The sequence below is a fragment of the Plecotus auritus genome (assembly GCF_963455305.1).
Source record: "Plecotus auritus genome assembly, chromosome: 8".
Classification (NCBI taxonomy): Eukaryota; Metazoa; Chordata; class Mammalia; order Chiroptera; family Vespertilionidae; genus Plecotus; species Plecotus auritus.
In genome coordinates this window covers 149530727-149548871 of record NC_137782.1, presented here as the reverse complement: position 1 = coordinate 149548871, position 18145 = coordinate 149530727, and the positions used below count along the sequence as shown (strand labels likewise).

Genomic DNA, 18145 nt, shown 5'->3' with positions numbered 1-18145 from the left:
TCCTGGCAGGGAGAGGGAGGGAGAGCAGGTGCTGTCGCCTAGCAGGTGGCAAGTCCAGCCAAGAATCAAGTGGGAACCTTCCCTGCCCCTGCCCTGCCGGGCATTTGTCTTCCCAAGCCTCTCCCTGCCCCCCCATCACATTGGCCACCCCACAGAGCACCCTGAACATGTCATGATGTACCCCAGCTCTGTGCTCAGCAGGATCTTGTCAGGACTCAGGGAGAGTTCAGAACAGAGATGAGGAGGGAGGAGTGGGGGCTGGGGCTTCCATGGAGCCTGGGCAGACAGTGCACGGGGCATGTGACAGCTTCCTGCCTCCAGGGAACCGAGAAAATGCCTCCAGCTCTGTAATAGTGAGCGTGGACTAGGAGAGCCAGGGCCATACGGGTTCTCGCCTTCTGTGAGTCATGGACCCCTTTGAGATGCTAAGGAAAGCTGGGACCCCTCCTCAGGAGAAAGCACCGCCCACAAAGTTGGCTTTAATTCCTGTTTGCTCCGGAGGCCGCCATTCTCAGAGAAGGTGCCGTGTTAGCCTGGACGGTATGGGGACTTCCACCTCCTCACTGAGAAGACCAGGCTCAGAGGGGCTCTGATGCAGCCTGGCTCGTTCCAGGCTCTTGGACCTGGTACCCAGCCCGGCTCCTTCACAGGAGCAAGGCACACACGAGAATGGGCTTACGGATGGGTGCAGGGTGATTGGTGAGTTTCTCACACGAGGCCCCTCCAGCTGGGTTACACCCACCCATGCAGCAGGAGATTGGTCTAGAAGTACACCCTCCACCTTCTCAGGAGCCCTGCCCACAGTTCAGTAGGCATGGTTGGCCAGACCTCACCTTTTCTAAGATCCTAAGGTGGAAATCAAGGTTCTGTACCTGTGATTGTGCCTGAAAAGTCTCCCAGGAGGTGAGGCGGGCAAATAGAAAGGTACCTGGCACTGCAGCCTCAAGAAGAAAGTGAGTTCCATGGCATGATGTAGGTCGCTCTATCTTTTGGTCTCCTCAGCAGTCACATTGGCTGCGTTGCTAGGTAACCAGTGTGACAAAAAAAAAAAGTGCCGGCTGCTCTGACTGCAGAGTCCTCAGATGGCTCCTTAAATAGCAGCGTTTTGTGGTCTGTGTGGGGGAGAATGTGAATGTGGAGGTCAGGGTTAGAGAACCCTGTATTTCAAGGATGCACAGGTCAGCAGCCAGGGAAGGAAGCCAAGGAAAGGCCTCGAAGCTTGCTGGGGTGTGTGGCCCAAGGGGCGGTGGTGCAGGTGCTGGGAATAGCTCACAGGGGAGGGTCTCGGGAGAGGTGGAGGGTCTGGCACCTCTGTCAAGCCCTTCAAGGCCTCTCTTGCTGCAGCCCACGCAGGGCACCCTGTGCATCCTCAGCCTGCCAAAGGCTGCCATCTGCTAGCACCCTCTTGTGGGTGGTCCTCTTATTTCCTGAGAGAGCAGTGGGGGACATTGGTGTTTTTCTTCTCTCTCCAGCCTTCCTGATAGCCAAGAGCCATGGCCTCTTCCCCTTCCCACAGTACTGGGCAGAACAGGCTGTTGGCTGAGACACCTGGAATTGGCCTAATAAGCCTGAGCCCAGAGCCCAGGAAGTCACATCTGGGCTGAGAAAAGCTCAGACTTTCTATAAAGGGTCAACAAATAGACAGTTTAGACTTTGCAGGCCAAACAGTTTCTATGGGAACTACTCAATTCTGCCTTTGCATCGTGAAAGCAGCCACAGACAATACATACATGAATGGATGTGGCTGAGTTCCAATAAAACTTTATTTACAAAAGCAGGCAGAGGGCCAGATTTGGCCCTCGTACTAACAGCAATGCTTGGTCCATAGTGAGATCTAGATAAGTGTTGCTGGCGTTCTTCTCATTACTGTGATTAGTTATATCCCTGCCTCGCCCGGGATGCTCCCCGCTTTGGCCTCTGTCCACCCATGGCCATCCTCAGCAGGTCCAGTCTAACTGAGTCCCTAGAGCCTTTGGGCATTCCCATATTCCTGTCTGGAGGTTCTACCTGGCTCTGCCACCTTGGCTTCACTCCTCCAAGTCTGCCAGCCTTTATACTTCCACCCCACTCCCCTCCACCGGCCCTGCCTCCAAGTTCCATGTGGTTTGGGCCTGATCTCATCATCTGTTAACCCAAGAGTGTTGAACTCAGAAGTTTGAGACAGTCCCTTTCTACCTGTTAAATTTGTATGGTTCACATCTGAATTCTTTTTAAAGAGCTTCCATCTGTTGCCACCTTAGCTGTTGTCATATCTCTTCTGGGTAAGGATCACAGCTTCCATTCTCCAGATGTGGAAACAGGCCTAGGAGGGACTTGCCTGCCCACACTGCCCGGTCTCCTACTGGGCCCACTTCCTGGCTCTTGAGAGGAAAGGGATGCAGAGACAGGGCTGGCAATTTGGGAACACCCCCCATTGTGCACAAGGTGCCCAGTCTGTTGCCACCTAGGGCTGCGCGTGATGGCGACGCCTGCTCTTTCTCTGCAGTCGGCCTACGCTGTGTCGCTGCTACGGGAGTGTGTGAAGCTGCGGCCCTCAGACCCCACCGTGCCCCTGATGGCCGCCAAAGTCTGCATCGGGACCCTGCACTGGGTAAGTGAGCTGTGGGGGCAGGGTGGGCAGGGCCCAGGTCCTGGCGGCCTCCTGCAGGAGGATGAGGCGAGGACATGCCCATCTTGCTGTGTATGTGACGTTGATATGATGAAAAAATATGGAGGGAGCTGGATGGGCCAGGGAGGCTTCCAGCAGGAGGTCTGGGACCAGGCTTGGAGGTCTGGGAGGGAGCCACACAGGCCAGCGGCAGGCCCTTCCATCACAACTTGCTTGCCCTCACCCCATGATTAGCAAGGAAACCAAGTCTTTTCAGGGAGACTGCTGGCATCTTGCACCCTAGAGGGAGAGCAGCCTTGGGATGTGGGTGCTGGCAGAAAGGAGACACCCAGGCTGAGCAATGCAACAGAGGGCGGTGGTATGAGCTGGAAAACAGAGAGGGTGGGCTCGCCAACCCCTAGCTCACAGTCCTATGTATTCCCCGGCTCCTGAGAGGGGCCTCCACTCCATCACTAGGATGAAGCCCAAAATATCCACCTCACTGAGGTGGGACGGGGGAGGGCATCTGTGCTCCCAAAGGCTGCCAGCTCTGAGGTGGCTGTGGGTCCACCCAGCCAACAGCCGCCCTTGCCAGGAAGTCCTAAATTTAGGTCTTCCCGCCGTGGAGGAACTGTTTCCCTCAGCAGCATAATTACAGTAATTATGTGCATTCAGATTATATGGTAATAAAATTAGGATCAAATCAGTCCAAATTGAAATCAGATGAGTTAGGAGCAAAGGCATCAATGACAACATAAATAGAAAAGCCCAAAAGGAAACTTAAACATGCAGAGTTGTCACCAGAATCAGGGAGGAGGGGAGTTGTTTAACCTCAGCTGAGAGCATATTTGGGTTAGGGGGCTGGTTTGAGCCTGGGCTTAAATCGGGTACAGGCTAGAGTGGGTCCTGTTGGAGGGCCTCGGGGTTGGGGGGGTCTCCTGGTGGCCTTCCCTGATCGAAACCTCACCTCTGTGGCTCCCTAAAGCCTCGCTTATACCTGCCTTGGACACATAGCACATCACATGTTAGTCATTAGTGTTTCTTTCTTTCTTTTTTTTTTAATATATTTTTATTGATTTCAGAGAAGAAGGGAGAGGGAGAGAGAAGTAGAAACATCAATGATGGGAGAGAATCATTGACCGGCTGCTTCCTGCCTGCCCCCTACTGGGGACTGAGCCTGCAACGCGGGCATGTGCTCTTAACCAGAATCGAACCTGGGACCCTTCAGTCCGCAGGCCAACGCTCTATCCACTGAGCCAAACCGGCTAGGGCTCATCAGTGTTTCTTGAGGGAAGGAACTGTCTCTCTTCCTTCTTGAAACCCCAGCCAAAGCTGATGCCTGGTGCTTATTGGATGAATCCTACTTGCTGATGAGCACGAACACGTGGCACCCAATTCTGCCTTATATGGTCCTTCTCTTCCCGATTAGACAGGGAGCTTCTTCACCTTCCATGACTTGCACCCTGAGCCCCCTTTCCCACACAGAACCCTGCACATACTAGGTGTTCACTACTATCTTATGGAATGACACCTGCCTTAGCTGGCCGGGAGGGACGGGTGTGGGCCGTCTGCATCTGGTTCAGTGATGCTCCCTGGCTCCCTGGGTTGTGCTGGGCCGAGAACAGAAACTGGCTGTTGGTAGCCAAGAGCAGCCTGTTCTCAAGGAGGCCAGGAGAGGGGCGGCAGCACTCTCGGTTATCAAGGCTGTGAGCAGGAAGAATGGGTCTGACTGGGCGCCCAGGGGGGTGCTAGTACTTGGGACACAGCATGGATCCTGAGAGGTTTCTGACATCACCTTGTCCACTTTCTTCGTAGCCATTCTGGCTCACATCAGCCCCCAGCAGGCCCAGCCATTGTCCAGCCAAGCCCTGTTAGCAGGGGACAGAAATCTCCGGGTGGACAGTTTGGCCCAGGTTGCAGGAAGGGAGGCTGAAACTGGGACATTTGAAAAATGAGTTGTGCTGGATGAAACCGGACTGGGTGGCCGTGTGCCCAGAGGCGGAGCACCTGCTGTCCCCATGTCCTGTCCTTATGCCTGGAGCCAGTGTGGGATGGCCCAGGCTGGGTCTGGGTCTCAGGGCGGGTAGGGAGGGGACCAGGCAGAGGGATGGTCACGTGCTGGTTGATATGGGGTTTGCAGGGGGGGAGGGGGTGGAAGCAGCTGGGGCAGCTGTGGGATCAGGCGGGAGGCTTGGCCCGGAGCTCCCCTAGGCGGCAGCTGTGTGTGGCGACCTCCTGCTCTGGCACGGCCATCATCGCACCAGGGTCCCCACTCCGTGATTTGGGACAGGAGAAAAGGGAGGTGTAAATATTTTTTAACATCCCTTCAAACACAATTATTTGAAAGTCATGCAATTTAAAAAGTTGACTTTTCTAGGAGGACCGGAAATGGGGGTATGTGTGTGTGAGTGTGTCACACACAGAAAGAGAAGGAGAGGGTGTTATGAAACAGAAAAGCAGGCCATGCTCCTCTTTGCAAGGGGCTGGGTACTGTCTCGGGGCCACTTCCCCTGAGGGGACTGTGGGGCGGTAGAAAGAGTGTAGGCTTTGGAGGCAGAGAGGGCAGGTCTCAAATTCCTGCCTACCCACTTGGTGCTGTGTGACTTCCGGGGAGTCATGTGCCCTCGCTGTGCCTCATCTGTAACCTGGAAACCCCGGAGCTGAGCAGTGCCTCCGTTCAGCACATTGCAGCTAGCCGGTAAATGGCAGCTATCCCTGTGCCAGCCTCTGCAACATGGAGGCTCTCAGAAGGGATGTGCTTTTGTGGTTTTGCCTTCACTTTTCAGATTCAGGGGTGGGCGGAGCCAGGAAGATGGATTCAGTGTGGATGAGGCAGCTCTCCTGCCATTCGCTTGTGGGAATTAGGAAGAGTGCCTGCTCCTCCAGGGAAGACGCAAGTGCATTTCAGTCTTTTCAGTAGAGCAGATAACAACAGCTCCTGGGCCTGTGGGACGGGCCTCAGGAGAAACCCCGGTGCTGTTTAAACAAGCGCTGCAGGCTCAGAAGTGACCTCTCTCTAGTTCCCAGGAAGGGAGGAGGCGGTGAAGATTCCAGGGGACAACCTCTTAGGCAGCCCTGGAGGCGGAAGGCAGCCTGGGCGTGAGCAGGGTGTGCAGCTGATGCCGGTCTTGTGTGGGGACCAAATTAGGACAGCTGGAGAGATGCAGGAACTTGTCCAGTCACTTTTCTTACTTCCGGAAGGCAAAAGCCAAGGATCAGCCCATATCCTTGAGTGCATCCTTTCCCCAAGGGTCAGAGAGGAGAAAAAGGAAGAGCCACAGAGAGCAGCAGTGGATCAGGCAGCTCAGGGAGAGCCAGCTGTAGATCAGGAGACCTGGGTCGGAAACTCAGTCCCGCCACTTACTAACCCTCGGTGGTCCCCTAAGTTCCCTGTGCCTCAGAACCTTCAACTGAGAAACACCATCCCATCAGGTGGCTACAGTACGGGGAAGGGTCAGGTGAGCTCTAATTCACTCTAGAATTGTGGAGGGCGAGGGCGAGGACGAGGATCACACCTGGGGTTTGTGCAGTGACATGGCTGCCGTAGGTAAAGGATGTATTAAAAGCAGTGTATCGTTGAGAAGGGAACAGTTGAAAATAACTTTGAAAACCCCTCACCCTAGAAGTATGTTGATGAGCAAGGAGGGCCCAGTGCTGTAACCTGAGCGAATCGTGCAGAAGCAGGAGCCACCACTACAGAGCTACCGCTGTTGCTTTTAAGGCCACAGGAGGAAGCACTGGGAGATTGGAAAGGACCAGTGAGGTGGGGAGAAAATGGCTAGTTGGGCAGAGGCTGGGAAGCTCAATCAACTATTTGTTTTCACAATCCAGGTTGACACCCATTAGTGGGTTGTGAAATAGAACTCTTTAAAAAGTAGTTGAAATAGACTGTTAGAGAATAGGATAGAAAATATCCGAATGTATTAACCACGGTTGGAGCGAGTGTTGTGACAAAGAGTAGATTAATGGTTACGTGTCTGTGCGTTCTGGACCATGGGCCAGGGTCAGTGGCCTCCCAGGGCTGTGGAGACCCAGCTTGTCCTGTGTAGAGTCACTCCTTTTCTGTGACTGAGGGTCAGGCCGGAGACAGAGGGCAGGCAGTCATGTCCCCTCTCTGGATTCAGGAGGGTCTTTGATGCCACTTCCTATTGGTCACTGAGGTCATGTAGCTATAGGGGAGGATCTGCTCAGATGGCACTGGCTACGTCTATCAGGCTGAGATTTAAAACATTTCTGGAAGGTTGAACTAATTGTAAATATAAAATTACAACTAATAATGATAGTTTACATTTATTCAAGCACCGCTCTGAGCATCCCCCATGACTTCATCTCATCCAGTCCTCTCAGAAACTTGATGAAGCAGACAGTTGTTATCCCTATTTCACAGAAGAAGGAACTGAGGCACAGCAGGGTGAAGTGATGTGCCCAAGGTCGCAGTTAGTAAGTAGCCAAACCAGGATGAGCCCAGCAAGTGTGGCCCCAGAGTTTGTGTTCTTAGCTACTAGGCTGCCCTGCTTTCTGTGTGGAGAGCTCTTCATGGGTCTGAAGCTGACACGGATCTTAGGTTGGATTATAGTACTTGAGGACAAAGATGGAAAGGCCACGTTTCAAGGGATTTAGAAATCCCACTCTTGTCTTAGAATTGGGCATTATATATTTTTTTCTTTAAATACATATTGGTTTTTAATGTATTTTTATATTTAAAATACATGTATATTTAGGGGTTGTTTATCATATTGTATACTGTCATACTTAATAGACTGTTAACATTTCTTTTCCTTCGTAATCACTGCATTGGCTCCACATGTAAAGGCTGCTTTGTTTCTGGTAACAGAAATCAAAATAGTGTTGGCCGCGTAGGAAAATGGCACATTGAAGCCTTGTGAGTTTGATTTGAGATACGTGCTGACACCATGCTTAGAGATCATGTTAAACTATGTGAATAAGACTGGCAAGTACTGGTGAAGGAAGGCTACTGGCCTTGCGGTCAGAGTGGACCACAAGTGGACAAGCTAAGGATGTATGTTTTTAAAGCTAAAGGCTGGTGAGCTCTATTCATCCATAATATGTGTTTGAACTGGAGAGTAATTTTCCCTGTTTACCAGACATCGCTGAGCCTTGTTCCCAGCACCCTTGCTACGTGGGTTGCAGGCGGTAGAGGCTGGCGTTGGCCTAGTGGAAGGACATGGGCATGGGAAGTGTTTACACATGGAGTGCAGTAGGTTTCTGGATTCTTTTTATAACTTGTACTTGGTGGTTTATAAAAATAAGCCTGTTCCTTTTGCATGAGGCATAATGAGGCCTAAAGACAGTGTGTGAGATGAGTCGATCAGCAATGGGGATATTAGGAAGGAGGAAAGGTGCTCTTTGCTCCCTAACCCTTCCTATGATGCCTGCTGCCTCCCCTCTCCCTGCCATGAGACCCCAGCCACACGATTGCCTCTCTCTTGAAGCTGCCATAGTCCCAAGCAAGGCCCACACAGTGTAACCTTAATTAAGAGCCACCTTGTTCTGTGGGGTCTTGCGCTGCTTTGTGTGGCTCACAGAATCCCATGCAAGTTCACCAGGCATCCTGCCCCCTTGTCATTGGGCATCCCCAGTCGGGCCCAGCACAGAGTGTGGTTTGTAGGGAGGAGGAGTTACAGTGGGGGTTGCAGCTCTGCATTTTGCAGATGAGGACCTTTGGGGCCCAGAAACTAAATGACTTTCTCAAGGCCCCATGGCTGTCAGGTGCCGAGCCAGGGTCAGAGCCAGGGTCGGGGACTTGTCCTCCAGTGCTCTTCTTGCAACCTGGTTCTGACTCCAGCAGACAGAGCTCAGCATCTCCATCTGTAGGCCCACCTGCCAGTTGGGGCTGGGCAGCTGGCAGCCGTGGGGTTTCCTGAGCTGCTGCCTCCCCCTGAACCCCAACTCCTAGTTGATGGAGTCAGAGGCCCGGCTCCCTGACTCCCTTATTTTTTTATGTTTAATTTATTTTTATTTTTATTAATTTCAGAGAGGAAAGGAGAGGGAGAGAGAAACATCAATAATGAGAGAGAATCATTGATTGGCTGCCTCCTGCACACACCACACTGGGGTTTGAGCCCACAACCCAGGCATGTGCCATGACCAGGAATCGAACCGTGACCTCCTGGTTCATAGGTCAATGCTTAACCACTGAGCCACGCTGGCCAGGCTCCCTTGTGATTTTTTAAAAACCAGCCTACCATCCTGGAGGGAGGTGGCCCATTGCCCAAGCCAGCTGCTTGAGCTCTACCACGAGGGCACTGGAGGGCTAACCTGGTCAGCATTTGTCAGGGATGGTGGTTGGGCCACAGAGGGCTTCAGCCCTCCTCAGTCATTTCTATCTGGGCTCTCAGCTCACCCTCTCAGGTTCCCTTGTACGTGGGTCTTATTTTTCCCCTCTCTGCCCGCTGACTGGGTTCTCTGCTCCATCAGCCTTTTCCCTACATGTGGTTCGCCACCGCTGTGCCCAAGTGGTAGACTCAGCTCAACTCGCTTCTCCATGCTGATGGCCTCCGTCTCAGCATCTCAGCTCCACACTCCAGGGAGAGAGTCTGCATGGCCAGGTGGTCAGGCTACCAGATGCAGAACTGCCCCTCTTCCCAAGGGAGTGGGGTTGGGCCTGGCAGGGACAGGAGCGGGGTGGGGCACACTGGATTGGGTGCCAGAAGCCAACTTAGGTTTGCCTCTGCTCCCTGGTTGGCTGACCTTGTGGGTCTCTCTTGGGGGAAGACACCCACACAGGGACGTTGGGGTGGCAGTGGGCTTTGGCTATGATCTGTTAAGCCCCTTTACTATGGGGTAGAACCCACCTTTATTCCTGGTGACACGCACTTGGGTACACTGCCACACCAGGCTTGTGGGCAGATGGCATTCCTGGGCCTGAAAGGAGGAAGGGGGCATTTCTTGGAGGCCTGTGGGCTGGGACTGGACATGGCCGAGGCCCCTGGCTGCCCCCTTCCTCCCTAACTGGCCTGACCACGTGGGTGGCCCAGAGGCTCTGGAGGCCTGCCTTGTGCATGCCCCTCTCTCTGTGTCACATGTTGTATATGATGGTACATGCACACATGACCTGTGCCAATTGGTCCCTTTCCAACTGGAACAGGACAAAAACCACCCCAGGCCTTTGTCCCCTGAAAGGTTTGAATTCTCTGTGTCGGGGAGCGAGCTCACGGGCACAGCAGAAGTGGCAGCCTGGCCACTCTGCGGGTGGGCAGTGGCCCACAGGCCCAGCCCAGACCCCTGCCTGTTCCCCCTGCCCTGCTTCCTTCTGCTGAGCAGGGACAGAGACAGGTACTTACAGAGGCAAGATGAGGAAAGGACCTGGCACAGACTGGCCTGGGCCTGGGTCCATGCTCTCAGCAGAGCAAATGATGGGAGGCGCAGGGCCCTGGGACGAGGGACGCTTTCTCTGAGCGAGGTAGTGCCCTTGAGCACAGGCCCCTGGGTGGGTGGAGAGGTCCAGGGAGTCACTTTAGAGGTAACAGCTTTGATCCTTCCATTCCAGCTGTGTGGCCTCGGACAAGCCACCTGGCCTCTCTAGTTGTGCTGCTCACACACAAGGAATGACAGTTCTGAGTGATCGGGGCTGGTGACTGTGAGTGGCTTGCATGCCAAGGCCAGCAAAGCCCTCCCAGTGACCTTTGCCTCTCCTCTTTGCAGCTGGAGGAGGCGGAGTGCTTTGCCATGATGGTGATCGACCGTGGGGAGGAAGCTGGGGAGTTCCTCTCCAAGGCCTACCTGGCGCTGGGCCTCACCTACAGCCTGCAGGCCACCGACGGTGAGTGCCAGGACTTGGAGCCTCTTCTTGGGGTGACTCAGGCCTCCTGATGGCCTCTTGTTCCACCTCCCATTGTATCCCCATTGACTCTTTTGGGATACATGTGCGTGCACACACACACCTCAATCCCATTTCCACTCTTTTGTCCACACTTCATGCCTCTCAGAGATGCCTTCTTCCTCAACCAGTTTTTCCCACCCTTCAAGGCCCAGCCCCAACTCCTGGCAGAACTCGTGCCAACTCTGCCTCTCGGACCCTTTGTGGTGCTGGCAGCTGTAGTGGGCTGCCAGCCCTGATCCCACATTCTAGTTCACCTTTAACCTCAGCACTGCTGTAATCTTCTGGGATCTTTTGAATCTCCCTCCATGCATGGTGTAGAGCTGGGTATACAGCAGGTGTTTAATAAATACTTGTACTTGGCAGAGGGGTTTCACTGCTGCCACTCAGATCCTAGCATTCACTCTCCAACCCTGGCAGCTCAGCTGTGTGTCCCCATGGATCAGGCAGCCACCTACTTCTGTATCCTTGCAGCTTGAGAGAAAGGGAGCAATGGACCCCCCCAGACTAAAACTGGGACAGGAATCAGCCCCTGAAAGTATAATAGAGGTTATGGGGCGGGGTAGGGGGAGTTCGTGTTCAGTGGGTGTATACTTTCTGTGAGGAATAATTAAAAAGTTCTGGAGATGGATGGTGTGGTGGTTACACACATTGTGAATGTACTTAATGCCACTGAACTGTACACTTAAAATTTGCTAAAATGGCTAAAAAAGAAGCAGCAGCCTCATGGATAAGGAAGCCCAAGGAGGCATGTGGCCAGGATGGAAGTGGGAACCTCTTTCTCCAAGCTCGGGCCTTTGAGAGGATCAGGTTGGCACAGGTGACAAAGAAGGCAGTGGAGTGGAAGGTCCTGGTGTGCCAAGAACCATGCCAGGGGCTGGGGTCAGGCAGACACCTCACACCCTCCCCCAGTAACCAGGGCAGTGGGTGGCATCAGTGGAGGCTGTTGGAGTGCCAGCATTTGCCAGACAGGGCCCGATGGGGCCTCTCCCTGCAGAGCGTGTGTGCCCTGGGGTGGGGCAGGGCTGGCTGCACCCTCAGCACCCCCTCATGGCTGTCTCCATCCTGTCTCCTGCAGCGACTCTGAAATGCAGGCAGGATGAGTTGCACCGGAAAGCACTGCAGACGCTGGAGAGGTAAGGGGGCCCGAAGTGCACAGGGCACAGGTGCCGGTGCACATGTTTGATCTCAGTGGACCCTCTGGTGTAGACAGAGCAAAGGTTTCTGTCCCCATTTCATTGACCAGGAAACCAAAGCTCTGAGAGCTCACGCATGAAGGAGAGACAGTGTTCTTTGGGGTTGGGTGGGCGGTGGGGCCTTCCAACACTGGTGGACCACCCCACCTTCCCCAGGCTGAGCCTCAGCCCTCCTGAGCTCAGGGCTGTAAAATGGGAATAATAACCCATTATTGTTGTAATGACTACCTGCAATAAAGCAGGAAAAGCATCTTGCACAGTGCCTTACCTGTAACAGGAGCTCAAAAATTCAATGGCTATGAGGACTCCCCATCCATAGTCCTCCCAGAGATTTCCTGGCAGCCACGGGGTCAGGAATGTGAGGGTGGGGAGGTGGGGAGGTGGGGAGGGGAGGCAGAGAAGACCCTCCCCCAGCAGCGGCCTTCCCTCCCTCAGACCCATCCTTACTGAGCTCCTGTCTCCACACAGCCTTGGCCCTTGACCTCCTCCCACTCCTTCCTCAGAGCCCTGTGTGTCTGATCCCTGACCCCCCTAGTGCTGATGTGGAAGATTCTGGGTACGGACCTGCCCCGGACTCCTTGTGCCAGCTTCCTTGGAATATGTAGCACACCTAACTCCCTTCTGGGCAGCTTGTTCCCGAACTCAGGGAGATCAGAGAGTCCCATCCTGGGCGCCCAGGATAGGGGGTCATTTTCTTCCTTTCTCTGCCGTCTCTACATTCCTGAGGCTTCTTGCCCAGAGAGGCCATTCCCAGCGCCTCCACCCTCAGGAAGGTGTTTCCTTCTGTCCTACGGTGGAGAGGGCAGGTTCCAGGCTCTGTACAAGACCACCACAGGGCCCCAGCCAGGCCAACAGCTGCCCCTACCCGTGGCTTTCTGCCCAAGCCATCACCTCCTGGCTGGGCACCCTTCCGAGCGGACCCCCTGGTGTAGACGGGGCAACGTGGCATGCTGGAGGCCTGTGTCAGACATTGGTTGCTCAACCCTTGGTGACTGACTTGGTGCTCCCTTTCCACATACAGAGCCCAGCAGCTGGCACCTGGCGACCCCCAGGTCATCCTCTATGTCTCCCTGCAGCTGGCCCTCGTCCGACAGGTGGGTTCCTAACCCCCAGGTCTCTGGGGGCTGCTGATCTTTCCTGGCACCACTGCTTTTACCAGCTGTGTGACCCTTTGCAAGCGACTTGACCTCTCTGAGCCTCTATTTCCTTGCCTGTGACAGGAGCACCTTCAAACTCCACCTCAGAGGGACCTAGTAAGGATCAAGTCAGAGAATGTGGTACAGCCCCTGACCCAGGTGGGCTGACAGGGGCATCAGGAATAGGTAGCACACAGAAAGAGAAGGGTCCTAGCATAGGAGTCAGGGCGCAGTGAGGGGGAAAGCCAGGCCAAAGCAGGGTTGAGGGAAAGCAAACAGCCACCTGACAAGTCCAGGGAAACAGTTCAGTGAAGCAACTGGAGATGAGACCAGAGGCCAGGAGTTGACACAGACAGTAAGACCAGCCTCCAGGCCAGTGGACAAGGCTCCACGTACCCCTGGACGAGGCCCTTAACACCTCCCTGCCACTCTCTCCAGGAGCATTAGCCTGGTGCTCCCTGGAGCACGGACAGCGAGATGCCTGGGACCACTATCTTCAGCTCGCTGTCGAAGAACCGGTGCTTTTCTTGCCATCAAACTTGTGATAAACCTTGGGCGTTGTGTTTTTTGATCTCTTTAATTCAGCCAGCTCTGATGAATGGCAGCTATTGTCTCAGAGAGATGGCTGGGCCGGCCCAGTGGAGCCTGGCACCCAGTGTTCTTGGGGACCCCAGATCTTGGTAGCATCAGTGGGTCAAGGACCCCTCAATGGACTCTAAGCTGGCCCCTGGCCTATTCTGCCCAGAGCATGTATTGCTGCCCGAGCAGTGAAGGCTGTGGGTGTGGCTCCAGCCCAGGATGATGGGGTCCACTCTGGAGAATCCCCAGGGTAGGAGCAGCCTGGGGGAGGCACAGGCAAGCCAAGCTGGCAGCCACACTGGCCTCAGCTTCCTCCTTGCCTTTTCTCGACCTTTCCACAAAGGAAGGTCCTCATGGGAACTCTTGGGGTCCGGCACCGCCCACAGTCTGCACAGAGGCCAGGTGGAGACCAGGCAGGGGCCAGATACCCTGGGACCCAAGGCCCCCCAGGGAGCATGGGGGGATCTTTGTCTGAGGTTGGATAAGAAGCCAGGCTTTCTAAAAAGACAAGTCTTTTGGGAGAATGTGGACAGAGTCGTAGTGGTTGGTCTAAGTGCCAGGCCTGAGAGCATGAGGCCACACGCCCCTCAGGACTAGAAGGAGGAATCTTACCTGGTCCTTAGCTGCCTGGCTAGCGGCCTGGCTTTGAGGGCTTGAAGAAGGAAACACTTTTTCACACGTGCGTGGTCCTCTGCACAGTATTTGTCCACGTCCCTGCAGCCACTGTAATGGCTCTGGCTGTTCTCATTTTGCAGCATAAGAACTACAGCTCAGAGAGGTGAAGCCCCTTGCCCTAAGGCAGTGGTCAGCAAACTGTCGCTCTGTTGACTAATGAGTTTGCCGACCACTGCCCTAAGGCACCCGCTGGAACATGGCAGAGCTGGAATCCTGCCCCCATCTGACCCCATGCTCTTGCCACTGTGAGCTTCTGAGTAGGAGGGGCATTTATTTGTCGGCCTCTGTCACTGCATGGACCAGTCCAGAGAAGAGGGCTTGGCTACCTCTAAGTACAGACTGGTGTCCTGGTGGTCCTTAATGACCCCCACTCCAGCTTAGGAAATGCTTCCCAGTGTCTATGGACCTTTTGTGCTGCTCCACACACCTGCTCTTCCTACTTCCAAGTGGGGACAGTAGAGGCTTCCTGGGCCTGACTTGGGGCCACAGATCCCTCTTGCCATGTGATTGAGGGGGATGGGGGGGTGTTGTCTCATCAGAGCACCAGCCCTGCCCCTCAGTGCCCAGAGTCTCAATTGAGTCTCGTGTCCCCTCGATGGCTGGTGCCTGGCACCAAAGTCCTGGAGGGAGGTGTGGGCCCCGGGGAAGGTCACTGAGCTGGCGGTTCTCTCTGGCAGATCTCCAGCGCTATGGAGCAGCTGCAGGAGGCCCTGAAATTGTGCAGGGATGATGCCAATGCGCTCCACCTGCTGGCTCTCCTCTTCTCCGCCCAGAAACACTACCAGCTTGCACTGGACGTCATCAACATGGCCATCACGGAGTACCCCGAGAACTTCAAGTGAGTTCCCTGGGGGCACCACTGGCTGGGGGGTGGGGGGGTGGGGGGGCCACAGATGCCAGACAGTGAAGAGATGGGAGCAGAGCTGTCCTGATGGAAACACGAAAAGGGGATTCATGCCCCTCCTCGGGCCCCGGGCCCAGCACCTGGCATCCTACTGCACGCCGTCTCTTCCTAACTTCTAGACCGAATGCTTCCAAATCACCTCCCTTGGACTAATGTGGGGAGGCTACAGCCACTTTTGAAAACCTGCTTGAAGCCCATGCTGTTTGAGGCACAGCAGGAGTGGGGTGTGTCCCGGAAGTGGGGGGGGGCCTCTGGCTCTCCCTCAGCTCCTCCCAGCCAACCCAGGGGAGGGCCTCCCGCCTCCTGCCAGCTCTCCCCATCCTCCCTGGCTCTTGGACTGGGTGAGGAAGCCAGCTTCTCCCCAGTCCTCCCTCCCTTACTGGCAGTGGGTGCACTGTCCACCCACCCCTTTCCTCCAACCTCAGGTGTCCAGTTCTTCCCCAGGATGCTTCACTCACTGAGTGTCTTCCTGGGTAGGTGGGGGAGGTTGTCCTTGCTGTGAAGTTGGCGGCTCCCCTGGGAGACCCCTGGGTGGACTTCTGGGCCTCCATGAACACCTGGACCTGAACTCTAAGGTTTGCACTTGCATGCATCCAGGGACATGGTTTTCCTCAGACCCTCAGAGGGGCCCAAAACCCAAAAAAGGTGAGAAGTCTCGATGCAGACTGTGCTGTTGCTCAGTCTGTAAGGTAACTGTGCCCTCTTTGTCAGCTGTATCCCCACTTCTGCAGGCAGGAGCCTTCTAAAGGGGCAGCCTCCCAACAGAGCTCCCCCATCCAGACACCACAGGGCCACTTCTGGGGCCTCAGGGGCTGGGGCCGTGGGGCCAGCAGCAGGGAGACCGCTTTGAGGTCTGAGCCAAGAAGGAAAGTGAGTCCCAGCCCTGGAGGCCTTCTCAGGGTCTTCTGTTCATTTATCACTGCAGAGAGGCCCGCTGGGGAGCTTTTGGGGGCCAGAGCATCCCATCCCCTGTGATGTCTGCACACTGGGGTCATGGGGTGGAGAAGCAGTGACAGGTTCTTGTCTCTGAGCCACCCTGAGCCCCTCACCTCCACGACCATGAGGAGCCCCAGCTTGATCTGAGCCAGCCCTCAAAGGCTGAAAGAGTAACTGGAAGTAATATGGGAGCTCTGATCTCCAGAACTGTGAGGGGACAATCCCTATTTCTTAGGCAGGAAAAGTAAATCCATCTTTTAAAAAGGTGGGGTGGAACACCCACCTCCCACACAGCTCTGGAGCGACCATGGCTCTGCAAACAAGTCAATACCATTCCCCCCAGAGGAAACCCCGGAGCGCAGAAACCCACGGATTAGCAGGAAATGTCACTGAGTCCATTACCGGTCAGGGATCACTGAAAAATGTCATTGCTCTTCAATGGAAACTGTGTCCTGCTTCTCCAGCTGCTCCCTGCATTGGGAACAAGCTGCGTGGCTCTGGCTGTTGCCACGGCAGTTAATTAAATGACGGATCCAATAAATATCACTGCAGCAAAAAAAAAATAAAAAAAAAAATCAAACCCTCTTCACCCTGACGTCAGCCCAACAAGGTCTGTATACTCGGGGGGTCTGTCTGCCACTGAGCTCCTCCCCACCGGCTGTCCCAGGTGGCTGAGGCCTTTGGAGGCTGCAGAGCCTGCCTTCATGAAGAAAGAGGTGGGCCAGGCCAGTGTCAGGGGTGGAGGAAGGCTGGCACAGGGAAGGGTGTCGCTGGGTACAGTGGACCCCTTTCCACATGGGCTATCCCCTTGTGAGGCATGGCTGCCTCTTCACCTGTCCCCCTCCAGCAGCATGCTCCTGCTTCCCATGCCTTCGTTCCTCATCTGCCAAACACTGGCATCTATCCTGCCTCCTCTGCTTCCGAGGTCTGCCGTGAGACTCGGGCAAGAAAAGGTCTTGCGGTCGGTGTACAATCCTGTTGAGGGACAGCAGTGTGGAGGGGTCTGGGAGTCGGCCCACTACAGTGTAAGACTGCAGCAGGTGGGCAGTGCGCGTGGGCCAGGCACTGGCGGAGGGAGCCCTGTGTGTGAGGGAGGGCAGGGCGGCGGAGGCAGGGACACTCGGTGAAAGGTGTTTAAGCTTTTCAGCAGCACAAGTGGCCACTCTTCCCACAGGCAGTCTCAAGACTCCTGGAGAAAAACCCAGCTTTCGTGGAGTTGAACTTTTGAAAATCCTCCAGAATTCAGGGATTAGAAAGCAACGCAAAGAAGACTGTTAATTTCCGTGCTACGGGATGACCTTTAGTTAATGGAGCTTGGGTTTAAAAAGGCAGGAACGTGATGAGGCAGAGACTGATGGCCGCAGGGACAGTGTGAACCTGGCACAGTGGGAACCAGACACTCAGCAGCTTCCTGAAATCCCGAGGGCTTCCGACTAAGCCCTGGACACATGTGCTGGCCAGGCTGGTGCTGGTTAGACTGCAGGGGGCCTCATGGGGGCAGCAGCCACCCTGTTTGGACCTGGTTCCAAGCCAGGCCAGGCCGAGGAATGTGAGAGGGCCCATGCCAGCTTGGAGATGCCTTTGCTCGTCTTTTCTCCTGGTCCTGGTGGTGGGAGGCAGCTGGGAGGCCCTGAGGGGAGGGACAGGGATATGGGGTCAAAGGGAACAGGCCCTGATAAGCGTGGTTCCTGAAGCCCAGGGCTCCTTGAGGCTCTGGTTTTAGGTAACAGATTCCTTGTGCTTTAGTCAGGCTGCTTGTAGTGAAAGTCGCCATGGTAACCAAACAACATTCCTGGGCTAATGATGGGAGCTTTCCAATAACCAGCCTGTCAGTCACTGCCCCCACCCCAGGCCTGGCAGCCTGCCAGACCCGTTTTGAAAGCCCAGGCCATAGGGCTGGAGGCAGAGGAGCCAGCTGGCTTGCCCTGCCCAACTTCTCAGTGCCAAGGCTGCCTCCTCCCACCCCTGTGGATCAGGGTAGGCCCTCGTGGGAGTTTCTGCCCAGCCACCTCAGGTTCAGGGGGACTTGAAAGGTCCTGGGGGAAGGTGTGTCAGAGCCCCAGGGGCACTCCCCAGCACAGGAACAATGTGGCCCTCTGGACAAGCTGCAGCTCGCACGTAAACAAATGGAACCATCAAAGCCATCTCCCCAGAGAAACCTAAGCTGTTTTGGAAAATGTTTGAGCTGATAACTAGGCGTTGGCTGAGACCAGACCTCAACCTTATCCAGTGAAGGCTAACATCTGCCCCAAGGGCACCTCTGATATACCTGGCCTGCCTCACCTTTTTCTC

At 55.0% G+C, this 18145-nt stretch overlaps 1 protein-coding gene across 3 annotated transcripts in view; it reads left to right on the top strand.

Annotated features, from left to right (window-relative positions):
* The window catches only part of TTC7A (tetratricopeptide repeat domain 7A), a 111420-nt gene that overhangs the window by 57886 nt on the left and 35389 nt on the right, over positions 1–18145 (top strand). For all 3 annotated transcript variants that reach the window (XM_080682981.1, XM_080682982.1, XM_080682983.1), the window contains 5 exons: positions 2486–2590; positions 10253–10370; positions 11506–11563; positions 12645–12717; positions 14691–14851. In XM_080682981.1, coding sequence (XP_080539107.1) covers positions 2486–2590; positions 10253–10370; positions 11506–11563; positions 12645–12717; positions 14691–14851 — 515 coding nt within the window. The remainder of the gene's footprint in view (positions 1–2485; positions 2591–10252; positions 10371–11505; positions 11564–12644; positions 12718–14690; positions 14852–18145) is intronic.